The sequence below is a fragment of the Bombus pascuorum genome, chromosome 13 (assembly GCF_905332965.1).
Source record: "Bombus pascuorum chromosome 13, iyBomPasc1.1, whole genome shotgun sequence".
Lineage (NCBI taxonomy): Eukaryota > Metazoa > Arthropoda > Insecta > Hymenoptera > Apidae > Bombus > Bombus pascuorum.
This window is the reverse complement of record NC_083500.1, coordinates 3,548,723-3,568,917: the sequence shown is the minus strand read 5'-3', so window position 1 is coordinate 3,568,917 and position 20,195 is coordinate 3,548,723. Positions and strand designations below refer to the sequence as shown.

At 27.9% G+C, this 20,195-nt stretch overlaps 1 protein-coding gene across 1 annotated transcript; it reads left to right on the top strand.

Annotated features, from left to right (window-relative positions):
- Positions 1-4,242: 4,242 nt before the first annotated feature.
- LOC132913525 (uncharacterized) lies at positions 4,243-5,427 on the top strand. The gene is made up of 2 exons (XM_060971931.1): positions 4,243-4,800; positions 5,208-5,427. Exons 1-2 carry the CDS (start codon positions 4,371-4,373, stop codon positions 5,246-5,248), a joined length of 471 nt encoding a protein of 156 aa, XP_060827914.1. The 5' UTR covers positions 4,243-4,370; the 3' UTR covers positions 5,249-5,427.
- Positions 5,428-20,195: the final 14,768 nt, after the last annotated feature.

The window sequence follows — 20,195 nt, the reverse complement described above, 5'->3', positions numbered from 1 at the left end:
GTATATAACGTTATACGTCATATGGTAATACTATATAACGTTATACGTTATTATGTAACAGATTATAACGTTATACGTTACAAGGTACTACTACATAACGTTATACGTTATAAGGTAATACTATATAACGTTATACGTTATTACGTAATAGTATATAATGTTATACGTCAGTACGTAATGGTATATAACGTTATACGCCATAAGGTAATACTATATAACGTTATACGTTATTACGTAGTAATATATAACGTTATACGATATTACGTAATAGTATATAACGTTATACGATATTACGTAATAGTATATAACATTATACGTCAGTACGTAATGGTATATAACGTTATACGTTATAAGGTAATACCATATAACGTTATACGTTATTACGTAATAGCATATAACGTTATACGATATTGCGTAATAGTATATAACGTTATACGTCAGTACGTAATGTTATATAACGTTATACGCCATAAGGTAATACTATATAACGTTATACGTTATTACGTAATAGTATTTAACGTTATACGATATTACGTAATAGTATATAACGTTATACGTTATAAGGTACTACTACATAACGTTAGACGTCATAAGGTAATACTATATAACGTTATACGCTATAAGGTAATACTATATAACGTTATACGTTATTACGTATTAGTATATATCGTTATACGTTCTTACGTAGTAGTATATAACGTTATACGATATTACGTAATAGTATATAACGTTATACGTCATATGGTAATACTATATAACGTTCTACGTTATTATGTAATAGTATATAACGTTATACGTTATAAGGTAATACTACATAACGTTATACGTTAGTACGTAATAGTATATAACGTTATACGTCAGTACGTAATGGTATATAACGTTATACGCCATAAGGTAATACTCTATAACGTTATACGTTATTACGTAGTAGTATATAACGTTATACGATATTACGTAATAGTATATAACGTTATACGATATTACGTAATAGTAAAAAACGTTATACGTCATAAGGTGATACTATATAATGTTATACGTTATTACGTATTAGTATATATCGTTATACGTTCTTACGTAGTAGTATATAACGTTATACGATATTACGTAATAGTATATAACGTTATACGTCATATGGTAATACTATATAACGTTATACGTTATTAGGTAATAGTATATAACGTTATACGTCAGTACGTAATGGTATATAACGTTATACGCCATAAGGTAATACTCTATAACGTTATACGTTATTACGTAGTAGTATATAACGTTATACGATATTACGTAATAGTATATAACGTTATACGATATTACGTAATAGTATATAACGTTATACGTCAGTACGTAATGGTATATAACGTTATACGTTATAAGGTAATACCATATAACGTTATACGTTATTACGTAATAGCATATAACGTTATACGATATTGCGTAATAGTATATAACGTTATACGATATTACGTAATAGTATATAAAGTTATACGTCAGTACGTAATGGTATATAACGTTATACGCCATAAGGTAATACTATATAACGTTATACGTTATAAGGTACTACTACATAACGTTATACGTCATAAGGTAATACTATATAACGTTATACGTTATTACGTAATAGTAAAAAACGTTATACGTTATAAGGTACTACTACATAACGTTAGACGTCATAAGGTAATACTATATAACGTTATACGCCATAAGGTAGTACTATATAACGTTATACGTTATTACGTAGTAGTATATAACGTTATACGTCATAAAGTGATACCATATAACTTTATACGTTATTACGTAATAGTATATAACGTTATACGTCAGTACGTAATGGTATATAACATTATACGCCATAAGGTAATACTATATAACGTTATACGTTATTACGTAGTAGTATATAACGTTATTCGATATTACGTAATAGTATATAACGTTATACGATATTACATAATAGTATATAACGTTATACGTCAGTACGTAATGGTATATAACGTTATACGTCATAAGGTGACACTATATAACGTTATACGTTATTACGTAGTAGTATATAACGTTATACGATATTACGTAATAGTATATAACGTTATACGTCATATGGTAATACTATATAACGTTATACGTTATTATGTAATAGTATAGAACGTTATACGTTATAAGGTAATACTACATAACGTTATACGTTAGTACGTAATAGTATATAACGTTATACGTCAGTACGTAATGGTATATAACGTTATACGCCATAAGGTAATACTATATAACGTTATACGTTATTACGTAATAGTATATAACGTTATACGTTATAAGGTAATACTACATAACGTTATACGTTAGTACGTAATAGTATATAACATTATACGTCAGTACGTAATGGTATATAACGTTATACGCCATAAGGTAATACTATATAACGTTATACGTTATTACGTAATAGTATATAACGTTATACGTTATAAGGTAATACTACATAACGTTATACGTTAGTACGTAGTAGTATATAACGTTATACGTCAGTACGTAATGGTATATAACGTTATACGTTATAAGGTAATACCATATAACGTTATACGTTATTACGTAATAGAATATAACGTTATACGTTATTCCGTAATAGTATATAACGTTATACGTCAGTACGTAATGGTATATAACGTTATACGCCATAAGGTAATACTACATAACGTTATACGTTATTACGTAGTAGTATATAACGTTATACGTTATAAGGTACTACTACATAACGTTAGACGTCATAAGGTAATACTATATAACGTTATACGCCATAAGGTAATACTATATAACGTTATACGTTATTACGTAGGTAGTATATAACGTTATACGTCATAAGGTGATACTATATAATGTTATACGTTATTACGTATTAGTATATATCGTTATACGTTCTTACGTAGTAGTATATAACGTTATACGATATTACGTAATAGTATATAACGTTATACGTCATATGGTAATACTATATAACGTTATACGTTATTATGTAATAGTATATAACGTTATACGTTATAAGGTACTACTACATAACGTTATACGTTATTACGTAGTAGTATATAACGTTATACGATATTACGTAATAGTATATAACGTTATACGTCATATGGTAATACTATATAACGTTATACGTTATTAGGTAATAGTATATAACGTTATACGTCAGTACGTAATGGTATATAACGTTATACGCCATAAGGTAATACTCTATAACGTTATACGTTATTACGTAATAGTATATAACGTTATACGATATTACGTAATAGTATATAACGTTATACGTCAGTACGTAATGGTATATAACGTTATACGCCATAAGGTAATACTATATAACGTTATACGTTATAAGGTACTACTACATAACGTTATACGTCATAAGGTAATACTATATAACGTTATACGTTATTATGTAATAGTATATAACGTTATACGTTATAAGGTACTACTACATAACGTTATACGTTATTACGTAGTAGTATATAACGTTATACGTTATTATGTAATAGTATATAACGTTATACGTTATAAGGTACTACTACATAACGTTATACGTTATTACGTAGTAGTATATAACGTTATACGATATTACGTAATAGTATATAACGTTATACGATATTACGTAATAGTATATAACGTTATACGTCAGTACGTAATGGTATATAACGTTATACGTTATAAGGTAATACCATATAACGTTATACGTTATTACGTAATAGCATATAACGTTATACGATATTGCGTAATAGTATATAACGTTATACGATATTACGTAATAGTATATAACGTTATACGTCAGTACGTAATGGTATATAACGTTATACGCCATAAGGTAATACTATATAACGTTATACGTTATAAGGTACTACTACATAACGTTATACGTCATAAGGTAATACTATATAACGTTATACGTTATTACGTAATAGTAAAAAACGTTATACGTTATAAGGTACTACTACATAACGTTAGACGTCATAAGGTAATACTATATAACGTTATACGCCATAAGGTAGTACTATATAACGTTATACAGTAGCGGACAAAAGTTTAAGACGATGATTTGTAAACCGGATTACAAACATCTTATACGCATATTGTTCTTCTATTCGGTTTGTCTCTTTGGAATAACGTAGCTGTATGTTTGACCTTCGTAACCTCAGACAGTCAGATGTTAAATACAAACAATGTAGGAGTTACAACAGTTAGTTACCGCCTAGCACTTGGAAACAGTGGACATTAGTTTAAGACGATCTGTGTAAAACGTGAGTACGAGTACAGTTTTTGAACATTTTGATTCTGGAATGTCAAAATCATTGTTTAGTGTACCTTTTATTGCTTAAAATTCATTTAGGTAGGAACAGACTATGGGTAAATCAAAGAATTTACTTGAAAACGAAAGGGAACAAATCGTAAGGCTGCGAAAGCAAAGTAAAACCTTCACCGAAATAGCAAATATAGTGAACAGGTCAGAAACAGCTTGTAAACAAGCTTGGTATAAATGTTTAAAGACAGGCATGTATTGCGATCAACCGAAAAACGGAAGACCACGGAAAACAACACCGAAAATGGATCGCCGGATTCATCGATTGAGCGAAAAGGATCGTTTTCGTAGTGCAAATAATATTGCTGCGGAGATAAACTATGAAAACGATACACAAATTAGTGCTAGAACTGTTAGGAGAAGATTAGAAGACTTTAACTTAAGAGGACGAAAACCCCAAAAGAAACCACTGCTGAGTTCTAGGAATCGAAAAAGACGACTTGCATTTGCTAAAGCTCATAAGCATTGGACAAGTGAAGATTGGCAAAAGGTATTGTTTTCTGACGAATCGAAATTCAATCGCGTCTGTTCTGACGGGATACGGTACGTTAGACGTCGAATTGGCGAAAGTTTGAAAACACAGTGCGTTTTAAAAACTCTTAAACATGGTGGTGGCAACGTTATGGTGTGGGCGTGTTTTTCTCGAAGCGGCCCTGGTCCGATATGTCGTATCAATGGAATTATGGACCGTTTTCAATACAAGGACATACTCAAGAACACAATGTTACCTTTTGCACGCAACAATATGAGTGATGATTTTATTTTTCAAAATGATAATGATCCGAAGCACACGGCTCGGGTTGTGAAACAGTTTTTTCAAGAAGAAAATATCACCGTGCTGCCGTGGCCGTCGCAATCACCAGACATTAACCCAATCGAGAATTTGTGGAGCATCATAAAAAAGACAGTACAAGGTTATAAACCGAAAAATTTAAATGAACTTTACTCTACGATTGAAACAGCCTGGAATAATATTACGGTAGATTAATATAAAAAATTAATAGATTCTATGCCAAGAAGATGTACCGAAGGGATAAGAAATAACGGATATTGAACAAAATATTGAATTTAAACAAAAATTGTGTATATTTTTTAACCAAAAATTAATATTTTTTGTATAGTCTTAAACTTTTGACCGACGAAATATTATACAGATTTCGTTCCTTTTTTATAACTTAGCTATTGAGCAAAATATCAAAATGAAATTTTTTTTCTAAGTGTACAAACAAATGTACAATTAGTTAATACCAAAAGTAGAACACCGTATTTATATTTTTTATGGAAAGTAAATCAATTATTTATTTCTTCCATTTCGTCTTAAACTTTTGTCCGCTACTGTACGTTATTACGTAGTAGTATATAACGTTATACGTCATAAAGTGATACCATATAACTTTATACGTTATTACGTAATAGTATATCACGTTATACGTCAGTACGTAATGGTATATAACATTATACGCCATAAGGTAATACTATATAACGTTATACGTTATTACGTAGTAGTATATAACGTTATTCGATATTACGTAATAGTATATAACGTTATACGATATTACATAATAGTATATAACGTTATACGTCAGTACGTAATGGTATATAACGTTATACGTCATAAGGTGACACTATATAACGTTATACGTTATTACGTAGTAGTATATAACGTTATACGATATTACGTAATAGTATATAACGTTATACGTCATATGGTAATACTATATAACGTTATACGTTATTATGTAATAGTATAGAACGTTATATGTTATAAGGTAATACTACATAACGTTATACGTTAGTACGTAATAGTATATAACGTTATACGTCAGTACGTAATGGTATATAACGTTATACGCCATAAGGTAATACTATATAACGTTATACGTTATTACGTAATAGTATATAACGTTATACGTTATAAGGTAATACTACATAACGTTATACGTTAGTACGTAATAGTATATAACATTATACGTCAGTACGTAATGGTATATAACGTTATACGCCATAAGGTAATACTATATAACGTTATACGTTATTACGTAATAGTATATAACGTTATACGTTATAAGGTAATACTACATAACGTTATACGTTAGTACGTAGTAGTATATAACGTTATACGTCAATACGTAATGGTATATAACGTTATACGTTATAAGGTAATACCATATAACGTTATACGTTATTACGTAATAGAATATAACGTTATACGTTATTCCGTAATAGTATATAACGTTATACGTCAGTACGTAATGGTATATAACGTTATACGCCATAAGGTAATACTACATAACGTTATACGTTATTACGTAGTAGTATATAACGTTATACGTTATAAGGTACTACTACATAACGTTAGACGTCATAAGGTAATACTATATAACGTTATACGCCATAAGGTAATACTATATAACGTTATACGTTATTACGTAGTAGTATATAACGTTATACGTCATAAGGTGATACTATATAATGTTATACGTTATTACGTATTAGTATATATCGTTATACGTTCTTACGTAGTAGTATATAACGTTATACGATATTACGTAATAGTATATAACGTTATACGTCATATGGTAATACTATATAACGTTATACGTTATTATGTAATAGTATATAACGTTATACGTTATAAGGTACTACTACATAACGTTATACGTCATAAGGTAATACTATATAACGTTATACGTTATTAGGTAATCGTATATAACGTTATACGTCAGTACGTAATGGTATATAACGTTATACGCCATAAGGTAATACTCTATAACGTTATACGTTATTACGTAGTAGTATATAACGTTATACGATATTACGTAATAGTATATAACGTTATACGATATTACGATATAGTATATAACGTTATACGTGACAAGGTGATACTATATAACGTTATACGTTATTACGTATTAGTATATATCGTCATACGTTATTACGTAGTAGTATATAACGTTATACGATATTACGTAATAGTATATAACGTTATACGATATTACGTAATAGTATATAACGTTATACGTCAGTACGTAATGGTATATAACGTTATACGCCATAAGGTAATACTATAACACGTTATACGTTATTACGTAATAGTATATAACGTTATACGATATTACGTAATAGTATATAACGTTATACGTTATAAGGTACTACTACATAACGTTATACGTCATAAGGTAATACTATATAACGTTATACGCCATAAGGTAATACTATATAACGTTATACGTTATTACGTAGTAGTATATAACGTTATACGATATTACGTAATAGTATATAACGTTATACGATATTACGTAATAGTATATAACGTTATACGTAAGTACGTAATGGCATATAACGTTATACGCCATAAGGTAATACTATATAACGTTATACCTTATTACGTAATAGTATATAACGTTATACGTTATAAGGTAATACCATATAACTTTATACGTTATTACGTAATAGTATATAACGTTATACGTCAGTGCGTAATGGTATATAACGTTATACGCCATAAGGTAATACTATATAACGTTATACGTTATTACGTAGTAGTATATAACGTTATACGATATTACGTAATAGTATATAACGTTATACGATATTACGTAATAGTATATAACGTTATACGATATTACGTAGTAGTATATAACGTTATACGTCATAAGGTGATACTATATAACGTTATACGTTATTACGTAATAGTATATAACGTTATACGTCATATGGTAATACTATATAACGTTATACGTTATTATGTAACAGATTATAACGTTATACGTTACAAGGTACTACTACATAACGTTATACGTTATAAGGTAATACTATATAACGTTATACGTTATTACGTAATAGTATATAATGTTATACGTCAGTACGTAATGGTATATAACGTTATACGCCATAAGGTAATACTATATAACGTTATACGTTATTACGTAGTAATATATAACGTTATACGATATTACGTAATAGTATATAACGTTATACGATATTACGTAATAGTATATAACATTATACGTCAGTACGTAATGGTATATAACGTTATACGTTATAAGGTAATACCATATAACGTTATACGTTATTACGTAATAGCATATAACGTTATACGATATTGCGTAATAGTATATAACGTTATACGTCAGTACGTAATGTTATATAACGTTATACGACATAAGGTAATACTATATAACGTTATACGTTATTACGTAATAGTATTTAACGTTATACGATATTACGTAATAGTATATAACGTTATACGTTATAAGGTACTACTACATAACGTTAGACGTCATAAGGTAATACTATATAACGTTATACGCTATAAGGTAATACTATATAACGTTATACGTTATTACGTATTAGTATATATCGTTATACGTTCTTACGTAGTAGTATATAACGTTATACGATATTACGTAATAGTATATAACGTTATACGTCATATGGTAATACTATATAACGTTATACGTTATTATGTAATAGTATATAACGTTATACGTTATAAGGTAATACTACATAACGTTATACGTTAGTACGTAATAGTATATAACGTTATACGTCAGTACGTAATGGTATATAACGTTATACGCCATAAGGTAATACTCTATAACGTTATACGTTATTACGTAGTAGTATATAACGTTATACGATATTACGTAATAGTATATAACGTTATACGATATTACGTAATAGTAAAAAACGTTATACGTCATAAGGTGATACTATATAATGTTATACGTTATTACGTATTAGTATATATCGTTATACGTTATTACGTAGTAGTATATAACGTTATACGATATTACGTAATAGTATATAACGTTATACGTCATATGGTAATACTATATAACGTTATACGTTATTAGGTAATAGTATATAACGTTATACGTCAGTACGTAATGGTATATAACGTTATACGCCATAAGGTAATACTCTATAACGTTATACGTTATTACGTAGTAGTATATAACGTTATACGATATTACGTAATAGTATATAACGTTATACGATATTACGTAATAGTATATAACGTTATACGTGATAAGGTGATACTATATAACGTTATACGTTATTACGTATTAGTATATATCGTCATACGTTATTACGTAGTAGTATATAACGTTATACGATATTACGTAATAGTATATAACGTTATACGATATTACGTAATAGTATATAACGTTATACGTCAGTACGTAATTGTATATAACGTTATACGCCATAAGGTAATACTATAACACGTTATACGGTATTACGTAATCGTATATAACGTTATACGTTATAAGGTAATACCATATAACTTTATACGTTATTACGTCATAGTATATAACGTTATACGTCAGTGCGTAATGGTATATAACGTTATACGCCATAAGGTAATATTATATAACGTTATACGTTATTACGTAGTAGTATATAACGTTATACGATATTACGTAATAGTATATAACGTTATACGATATTACGTAATAGTATATAACGTTATACGTAAGTACGTAATGGTATATAACGTTATACGCCATAAGGTAATACTATATAACGTTATACGTTATTACGTAATAGTATATAACGTTATACGTCATATGGTAATACTATATAACGTTATACGTTATTATGTAACAGATTATAACGTTATACGTTACAAGGTACTACTACATAACGTTATACGTTATAAGGTAGTACTATATAACGTTATACGTTATTACGTAATAGTATATAATGTTATACGTCAGTACGTAATGGTATATAACGTTATACGCCATAAGGTAATACTATATAACGTTATACGTTATTACGTAGTAATATATAACGTTATACGATATTACGTAATAGTATATAACGTTATACGATATTACGTAATAGTATATAACATTATACGTCAGTACGTAATGGTATATAACGTTATACGTTATAAGGTAATACCATATAACGTTATACGTTATTACGTAATAGCATATAACGTTATACGACATTGCGTAATAGTATATAACGTTATACGTCAGTACGTAATGTTATATAACGTTATACGCCATAAGGTAATACTATATAACGTTATACGTTATTACGTAATAGTATTTAACGTTATACGATATTACGTAATAGTATATAACGTTATACGTTATAAGGTACTACTACATAACGTTAGACGTCATAAGGTAATACTATATAACGTTATACGCTATAAGGTAATACTATATAACGTTATACGTTATTACGTATTAGTATATATCGTTATACGTTCTTACGTAGTAGTATATAACGTTATACGATATTACGTAATAGTATATAACGTTATACGTCATATGGTAATACTATATAACGTTATACGTTATTATGTAATAGTATATAACGTTATACGTTATAAGGTAATACTACATAACGTTATACGTTAGTACGTAATAGTATATAACGTTATACGTCAGTACGTAATGGTATATAACGTTATACGCCATAAGGTAATACTCTATAACGTTATACGTTATTACGTAGTAGTATATAACGTTATACGATATTACGTAATAGTATATAACGTTATACGATATTACGTAATAGTAAAAAACGTTATACGTCATAAGGTGATACTATATAATGTTATACGTTATTACGTATTAGTATATATCGTTATACGTTCTTACGTAGTAGTATATAACGTTATACGATATTACGTAATAGTATATAACGTTATACGTCATATGGTAATACTATATAACGTTATACGTTATTAGGTAATAGTATATAACGTTATACGTCAGTACGTAATGGTATATAACGTTATACGCCATAAGGTAATACTCTATAACGTTATACGTTATTACGTAGTAGTATATAACGTTATACGATATTACGTAATAGTATATAACGTTATACGATATTACGTAATAGTATATAACGTTATACGTGATAAGGTGATACTATATAACGTTATACGTTATTACGTATTAGTATATATCGTCATACGTTATTACGTAGTAGTATATAACGTTATACGATATTACGTAATAGTATATAACGTTATACGATATTACGTAATAGTATATAACGTTATACGTCAGTACGTAATTGTATATAACGTTATACGCCATAAGGTAATACTATAACACGTTATACGGTATTACGTAATCGTATATAACGTTATACGTTATAAGGTAATACCATATAACTTTATACGTTATTACGTCATAGTATATAACGTTATACGTCAGTGCGTAATGGTATATAACGTTATACGCCATAAGGTAATACTATATAACGTTATACGTTATTACGTAGTAGTATATAACGTTATACGATATTACGTAATACTCTATAACGTTATACGTTATTACGTAGTAGTATATAACGTTATACGATATTACGTAATAGTATATAACGTTATACGATATTACGTAATAGTAAAAAACGTTATACGTCATAAGGTGATACTATATAATGTTATACGTTATTACGTATTAGTATATATCGTTATACGTTCTTACGTAGTAGTATATAACGTTATACGATATTACGTAATAGTATATAACGTTATACGTCATATGGTAATACTATATAACGTTATACGTTATTAGGTAATAGTATATAACGTTATACGTCAGTACGTAATGGTATATAACGTTATACGCCATAAGGTAATACTCTATAACGTTATACGTTATTACGTAGTAGTATATAACGTTATACGATATTACGTAATAGTATATAACGTTATACGATATTACGTAATAGTATATAACGTTATACGTGATAAGGTGATACTATATAACGTTATACGTTATTACGTATTAGTATATATCGTCATACGTTATTACGTAGTAGTATATAACGTTATACGATATTACGTAATAGTATATAACGTTATACGATATTACGTAATAGTATATAACGTTATACGTCAGTACGTAATTGTATATAACGTTATACGCCATAAGGTAATACTATAACACGTTATACGGTATTACGTAATCGTATATAACGTTATACGTTATAAGGTAATACCATATAACTTTATACGTTATTACGTCATAGTATATAACGTTATACGTCAGTGCGTAATGGTATATAACGTTATACGCCATAAGGTAATACTATATAACGTTATACGTTATTACGTAGTAGTATATAACGTTATACGATATTACGTAATAGTATATAACGTTATACGATATTACGTAATAGTATATAACGTTATACGTAAGTACGTAATGGTATATAACGTTATACGCCATAAGGTAATACTATATAACGTTATACCTTATTACGTAATAGTATATAACGTTATACGTTATAAGGTAATACCATATAACTTTATACGTTATTACGTAATAGTATATAACGTTATACGTCAGTGCGTAATGGTATATAACGTTATACGCCATAAGGTAATACTATATAACGTTATACGTTATTACGTAGTAGTATATAACGTTATACGATATTACGTAATAGTATATAACGTTATACGATATTACGTAATATTATATAACGTTATACGATATTACGTAGTAGTATATAACGTTATACGTCATAAGGTGATACTATATAACGTTATACGTTATTACGTAATAGTATATAACGTTATACGTCATATGGTAATACTATATAACGTTATACGTTATTATGTAACAGATTATAACGTTATACGTTACAAGGTACTACTACATAACGTTATACGTTATAAGGTAATACTATATAACGTTATACGTTATTACGTAATAGTATATAACGTTATACGTCAGTACGTAATGGTATATAACGTTATACGCCATAAGGTAATACTATATAACGTTATACGTTATTACGTAGTAGTATATAACGTTATACGATATTACGTAATAGTATATAACGTTATACGATATTACGCAATAGTATATAACGTTGTACGTCAGTACGTAATGGTATATAACGTTATACGTTATAAGGTAATACCATATAACGTTATACGTTATTACGTAATAGCATATAACGTTATACGATATTGCGTAATAGTATATAACGTTATACGTCAGTACGTAATGGTATATAACGTTATACGCCATAAGGTAATACTATATAACGTTATACGTTATTACGTAATAGTATTTAACGTTATACGATATTACGTAATAGTATATAACGTTATACGTTATAAGGTACTACTACATAACGTTAGACGTCATAAGGTAATACTATATAACGTTATACGCTATAAGGTAATACTATATAACGTTATACGTTATTACGTATTAGTATATATCGTTATACGTTCTTACGTAGTAGTATATAACGTTATACGTTATTGCGTAATAGTATATAACGTTATACGTCAGTACGTAATGGTATATAACGTTATACGTTATAAGGTACTACTACATAACGTTAGACGTCATAAGGTAATACTATATAACGTTATACGCTATAAGGTAATACTATATAACGTTATACGTTATTACGTATTAGTATATATCGTTATACGTTCTTACGTAGTAGTATATAACGTTATACGTTATTGCGTAATAGTATATAACGTTATACGTCAGTACGTAATGGTATATAACGTTATACGCCATAAGGTAATACTATATAACGTTATACGTTATTACGTAATAGTATTTAACGTTATACGATATTACGTAATAGTATATAACGTTATACGTTATAAGGTACTACTACATAACGTTAGACGTCATAAGGTAATACTATATAACGTTATACGCTATAAGGTAATACTATATAACGTTATACGTTATTACGTAATAGTATATAACGTTATACGTCAGTACGTAATGGTATATAACATTATACGCCATAAGGTAATACTATATAACGTTATACGTTATTACGTAGTAGTATATAACGTTATTCGATATTACGTAATAGTATATAACGTTATACGATATTACGTAATAGTATATAACGTTATACGTCAGTACGTAATGGTATATAACGTTATACGTCATAAGGTGACACTATATAACGTTATACGTTATTACGTAGTAGTATATAACGTTATACGATATTACGTAATAGTATATAACGTTATACGATATTACGTAATAGTATATAACGTTATACGTCAGTACGTAATGGTATATAACGTTATACGTCATAAGGTGACACTATATAACGTTATACGATATTACGTAATAGTATATAACGTTATACGTCATATGGTAATACTATATAACGTTATACGTTATTATGTAATAGTATATAACGTTATACGTTATAAGGTAATACCATATAACTTTATACGTTATTACGTAATAGTATATAACGTTATACGTCAGTACGTAATGGTATATAACGTTATACGCCATAAGGTAATACTATATAACGTTATACGTTATTAAGTAGTAGTATATAACGTTATACGATATTACGTAATAGTATATAACGTTATACAATATTACGTAATAGTATATAACGTTATACGTCATATGGTAATACTATATAACGTTATACGTTATTATGTAATAGTATATAACGTTATACGTTATAAGGTAATACCATATAACTTTATACGTTATTACGTAATAGTATTTAACGTTATACGTTATTACGTAATAGTATATAACGTTATACTTTATTACGTAATAGTATATAACGTTATACGTCAGTACGTAATGGTATATAACGTTATACGGCATAAGGTAATACTATATAACGTTATACGTTATTACGTAATAGTATTTAACGTTATACGATATTACGTAATAGTATATAACGTTATACGTTATAAGGTACTACTACATAACGTTAGACGTCATAAGGTAATACTATATAACGTTATACGCCATAAGGTAATACTATATAACGTTATACGTTATTACGTAGAAGTATATAACGTTATACGTTATAAGGTACTACTACATAACGTTATACGTCATAAGGTAATACTATATAACGTTATACGTTATTACGTAATAGTATATAACGTTATACGATATTACGTAATAGTATATAACGTTATACGTTATAAGGTACTACTACATAACGTTAGACGTCATAAGGTAATACTATATAACGTCATACGCCATAAGGTAATACTATATAACGTTATACGTTATTACGTAGTAGTATATAACGTTATACGTTATTACGTAATAGTATTTAACGTTATACGATATTACGTAATAGTATATAACGTTATACGTTATTACGTAATAGTATATAACGTTATACGTTATAAGGTACTACTACATAACGTTAGACGTCATAAGGTAATACTATATAACGTTATACGTTATTACGTAATAGTATATAACGTTATACGTCAGTACGTAATGGTATATAACGTTATACTCCATAAGGTAATACTATATAACGTTATACGTTATTACGTAGTAGTATATAACGTTATACGATATTACGTAATAGTATATAACGTTATACGTTATTACGTAATAGTATATAACGTTATACGTTATAAGGTACTACTACATAACGTTAGACGTCATAAGGTAATACTATATAACGTTATACGCCATAAGGTAATACTATATAACGTTATACGTTATTCCGTAGTAGTATATGACGTTATACGTCATAAAGTGATACCATATAACTTTATACGTTATTACGTAATAGTATATAACGTTATACGTCAGTACGTAATGGTATATAACGTTATACGCCATAAGGTAATACTATATAACGTTATACGTTATTACGTAGTAGTATATAACGTTATACGATATTACGTAATAGTATATAACGTTATACGATATTACGTAATAGTATATAACGTTATACGTCAGTACGTAATGGTATATAGCGTTATACGTCATAAGGTGACACTATATAACGTTATACGTTATTACGTATTAGTATATATCGTTATACTTTATTACGTAGTAGTATATAACGTTATACGATATTACGTAATAATATATAACGTTATACGTTATTACGTAATAGTATATAACGTTATACGTCAGTACGTAATGGTATATAACGTTATACGGCATAAGGTAATACTATATAACGTTATACGTTATTACGTATTACTATATATCGTTATACGTTATTACGTAGTAGTACATAACGTTATACGATATTACGTAATAGTATATAACGTTATACGTCATAAGGTGATACTATATAACGTTATACGTTATTACATAATAGTAAATTACGTTATACGTCATATGGTAATACTATATAACGTTATACGTTATTACGTAATAGTATATAACGTTATACGTTATAAGGTACTACTACATAACGTTAGACGTCATAAGGTAATACTATATAACGTTATACGCCATAAGGTAATACTATATAACGTTATACGTTATTACGTAGTAGTATATAACGTTATACGTCATAAAGTGATACCATATAACTTTATACGTTATTACGTAATAGTATATAACGTTATACGTCAGTACGTAATGGTATATAACATTATACGCCATAAGGTAATACTATATAACGTTATACGTTATTACGTAGTAGTATATAACGTTATTCGATATTACGTAATAGTATATAACGTTATACGATATTACGTAATAGTATATAACGTTATACGTCAGTACGTAATGGTATATAACGTTATACGTCATAAGGTGACACTATATAACGTTATACGATATTACGTAATAGTATGTAACGTTATACGTCAGTACGTAATGGTATATAACGTTATACGTCATAAGGTGACACTATATAACGTTATACGATATTACGTAATAGTATGTAACGTTATACGTCATAAGGTGATACTATATAACGTTATACGTTATTACATAATAGTAAATAACGTTATACGTCATATGGTAATACTATATAACGTTATACGTTATTACGTAATAGTATATAACGTTATACGTTATAAGGTACTACTACATAACGTTAGACGTCATAAGGTAATACTATATAACGTTATACGTTATTACGTAATAGTATATAACGTTATACGTCAGTACGTAATGGTATATAACGTTATACTCCATAAGGTAATACTATATAACGTTATACGTTATTACGTAGTAGTATATAACGTTATACGATATTACGTAATAGTATATAACGTTATACGTTATTACGTAATAGTATATAACGTTATACGTTATAAGGTACTACTACATAACGTTAGACGTCATAAGGTAATACTATATAACGTTATACGCCATAAGGTAATACTATATAACGTTATACGTTATTCCGTAGTAGTATATGACGTTATACGTCATAAAGTGATACCATATAACTTTATACGTTATTACGTAATAGTATATAACGTTATACGTCAGTACGTAATGGTATATAACGTTATACGCCATAAGGTAATACTATATAACGTTATACGTTATTACGTAGTAGTATATAACGTTATACGATATTACGTAATAGTATATAACGTTATACGATATTACGTAATAGTATATAACGTTATACGTCAGTACGTAATGGTATATAGCGTTATACGTCATAAGGTGACACTATATAACGTTATACGTTATTACGTATTAGTATATATCGTTATACTTTATTACGTAGTAGTATATAACGTTATACGATATTACGTAATAATATATAACGTTATACGTTATTACGTAATAGTATATAACGTTATACGTCAGTACGTAATGGTATATAACGTTATACGGCATAAGGTAATACTATATAACGTTATACGTTATTACGTATTACTATATATCGTTATACGTTATTACGTAGTAGTACATAACGTTATACGATATTACGTAATAGTATATAACGTTATACGTCATAAGGTGATACTATATAACGTTATACGTTATTACATAATAGTAAATTACGTTATACGTCATATGGTAATACTATATAACGTTATACGTTATTACGTAATAGTATATAACGTTATACGTTATAAAGTACTACTACATAACGTTAGACGTCATAAGGTAATACTATATAACGTTATACGCCATAAGGTAATACTATATAACGTTATACGTTATTACGTAGTAGTATATAACGTTATACGTCATAAAGTGATACCATATAACTTTATACGTTATTACGTAATAGTATATAACGTTATACGTCAGTACGTAATGGTATATAACATTATACGCCATAAGGTAATACTATATAACGTTATACGTTATTACGTAGTAGTATATAACGTTATTCGATATTACGTAATAGTATATAACGTTATACGATATTACGTAATAGTATATAACGTTATACGTCAGTACGTAATGGTATATAACGTTATACGTCATAAGGTGACACTATATAACGTTATACGATATTACGTAATAGTATGTAACGTTATACGTCAGTACGTAATGGTATATAACGTTATACGTCATAAGGTGACACTATATAACGTTATACGATATTACGTAATAGTATGTAACGTTATACGTCATAAGGTGATACTATATAACGTTATACGTTATTACATAATAGTAAATAACGTTATACGTCATATGGTAATACTATATAACGTTATACGTTATTACGTAATAGTATATAACGTTATACGTTATAAGGTACTACTACATAAAGTTAGACGTCATAAGGTAATACTATATAACGTTATACGCCATAAGGTAATACTATATAACGTTATACGTTATTACGTAGTAGTATATAACGTTATACGTCATAAAGTGTGACCATATAACGTTATACGTTATTACGTAATGGTATATAACGTTATACGTCAGTACGTAATGGTATATAACGTTATACGCCATAAGGTAATACTATATAACGTTATACGTTTTTACGTAGTAGTATATAACGTTATACGATATTACGTAATAGTATATAACTTTATACGATATTACGTAATAGTATATAACGTTATACGATATTACGTAATAGTATATAACGTTATACGTGATAAGGTGATACTATATAACGTTATACGTTATTACGTATTAGTATATATCGTCATACGTTATTACGTAGTAGTATATAACGTTATACGATATTACGTAATAGTATATAACGTTATACGATATTACGTAATAGTATATAACGTTATACGTCAGTACGTAATGGTATATAACGTTATACGCCATAAGGTAATACTATAACACGTTATACGGTATTACGTAATCGTATATAACGTTATACGTTATAAGGTAATACCATATAACTTTATACGTTATTACGTCATAGTATATAACGTTATACGTCAGTGCGTAATGGTATATAACGTTATACGCCATAAGGTAATACTATATAACGTTATACGTTATTACGTAGTAGTATATAACGTTATACGATATTACGTAATAGTATATAACGTTATACGATATTACGTAATAGTATATAACGTTATACGATATTACGTAGTAGTATATAACGTTATACGTCATAAGGTGATACTATATAACGTTATACGTTATTACGTAATAGTATATAACGTTATACGTCATATGGTAATACTATATAACGTTATACGTTATTATGTAACAGATTATAACGTTATACGTTACAAGGTACTACTACGTAACGTTATACGTTATAAGGTAATACTATATAACGTTATACGTTATTACGTAATAGTATATAACGTTATACGTCAGTACGTAATGGTATATAACGTTATACGCCATAAGGTAATACTATATAACGTTATACGTTATTACGTAGTAGTATATAACGTTATACGATATTACGTAATAGTATATAACGTTATACGATATTACGCAATAGTATATAACGTTATACGTCAGTACGTAATGGTATATAACGTTATACGTTATAAGGTAATACCATATAACGTTATACGTTATTACGTAATAGCATATAACGTTATACGATATTGCGTAATAGTATATAACGTTATACGTCAGTACGTAATGGTATATAACGTTATACGCCATAAGGTAATACTATATAACGTTATACGTTATTACGTAATAGTATTTAACGTTATACGATATTA

What these genes read in the sequence shown, in the direction of transcription:
- LOC132913525 (XM_060971931.1), top strand. Translation starts at nt 4,371, where the DNA reads ATGGGTAAATCAAAGAATTTACTTGAAAACGAAAGGGAACAAATCGTA. An exon ending in AGCTCATAAGCATTGGACAA is followed by an intron (nt 4,801 to 5,207) that starts GTGAAGATTGGC and finishes AACCCAATCGAG; the next exon opens with AATTTGTGGAGCATCATAAA.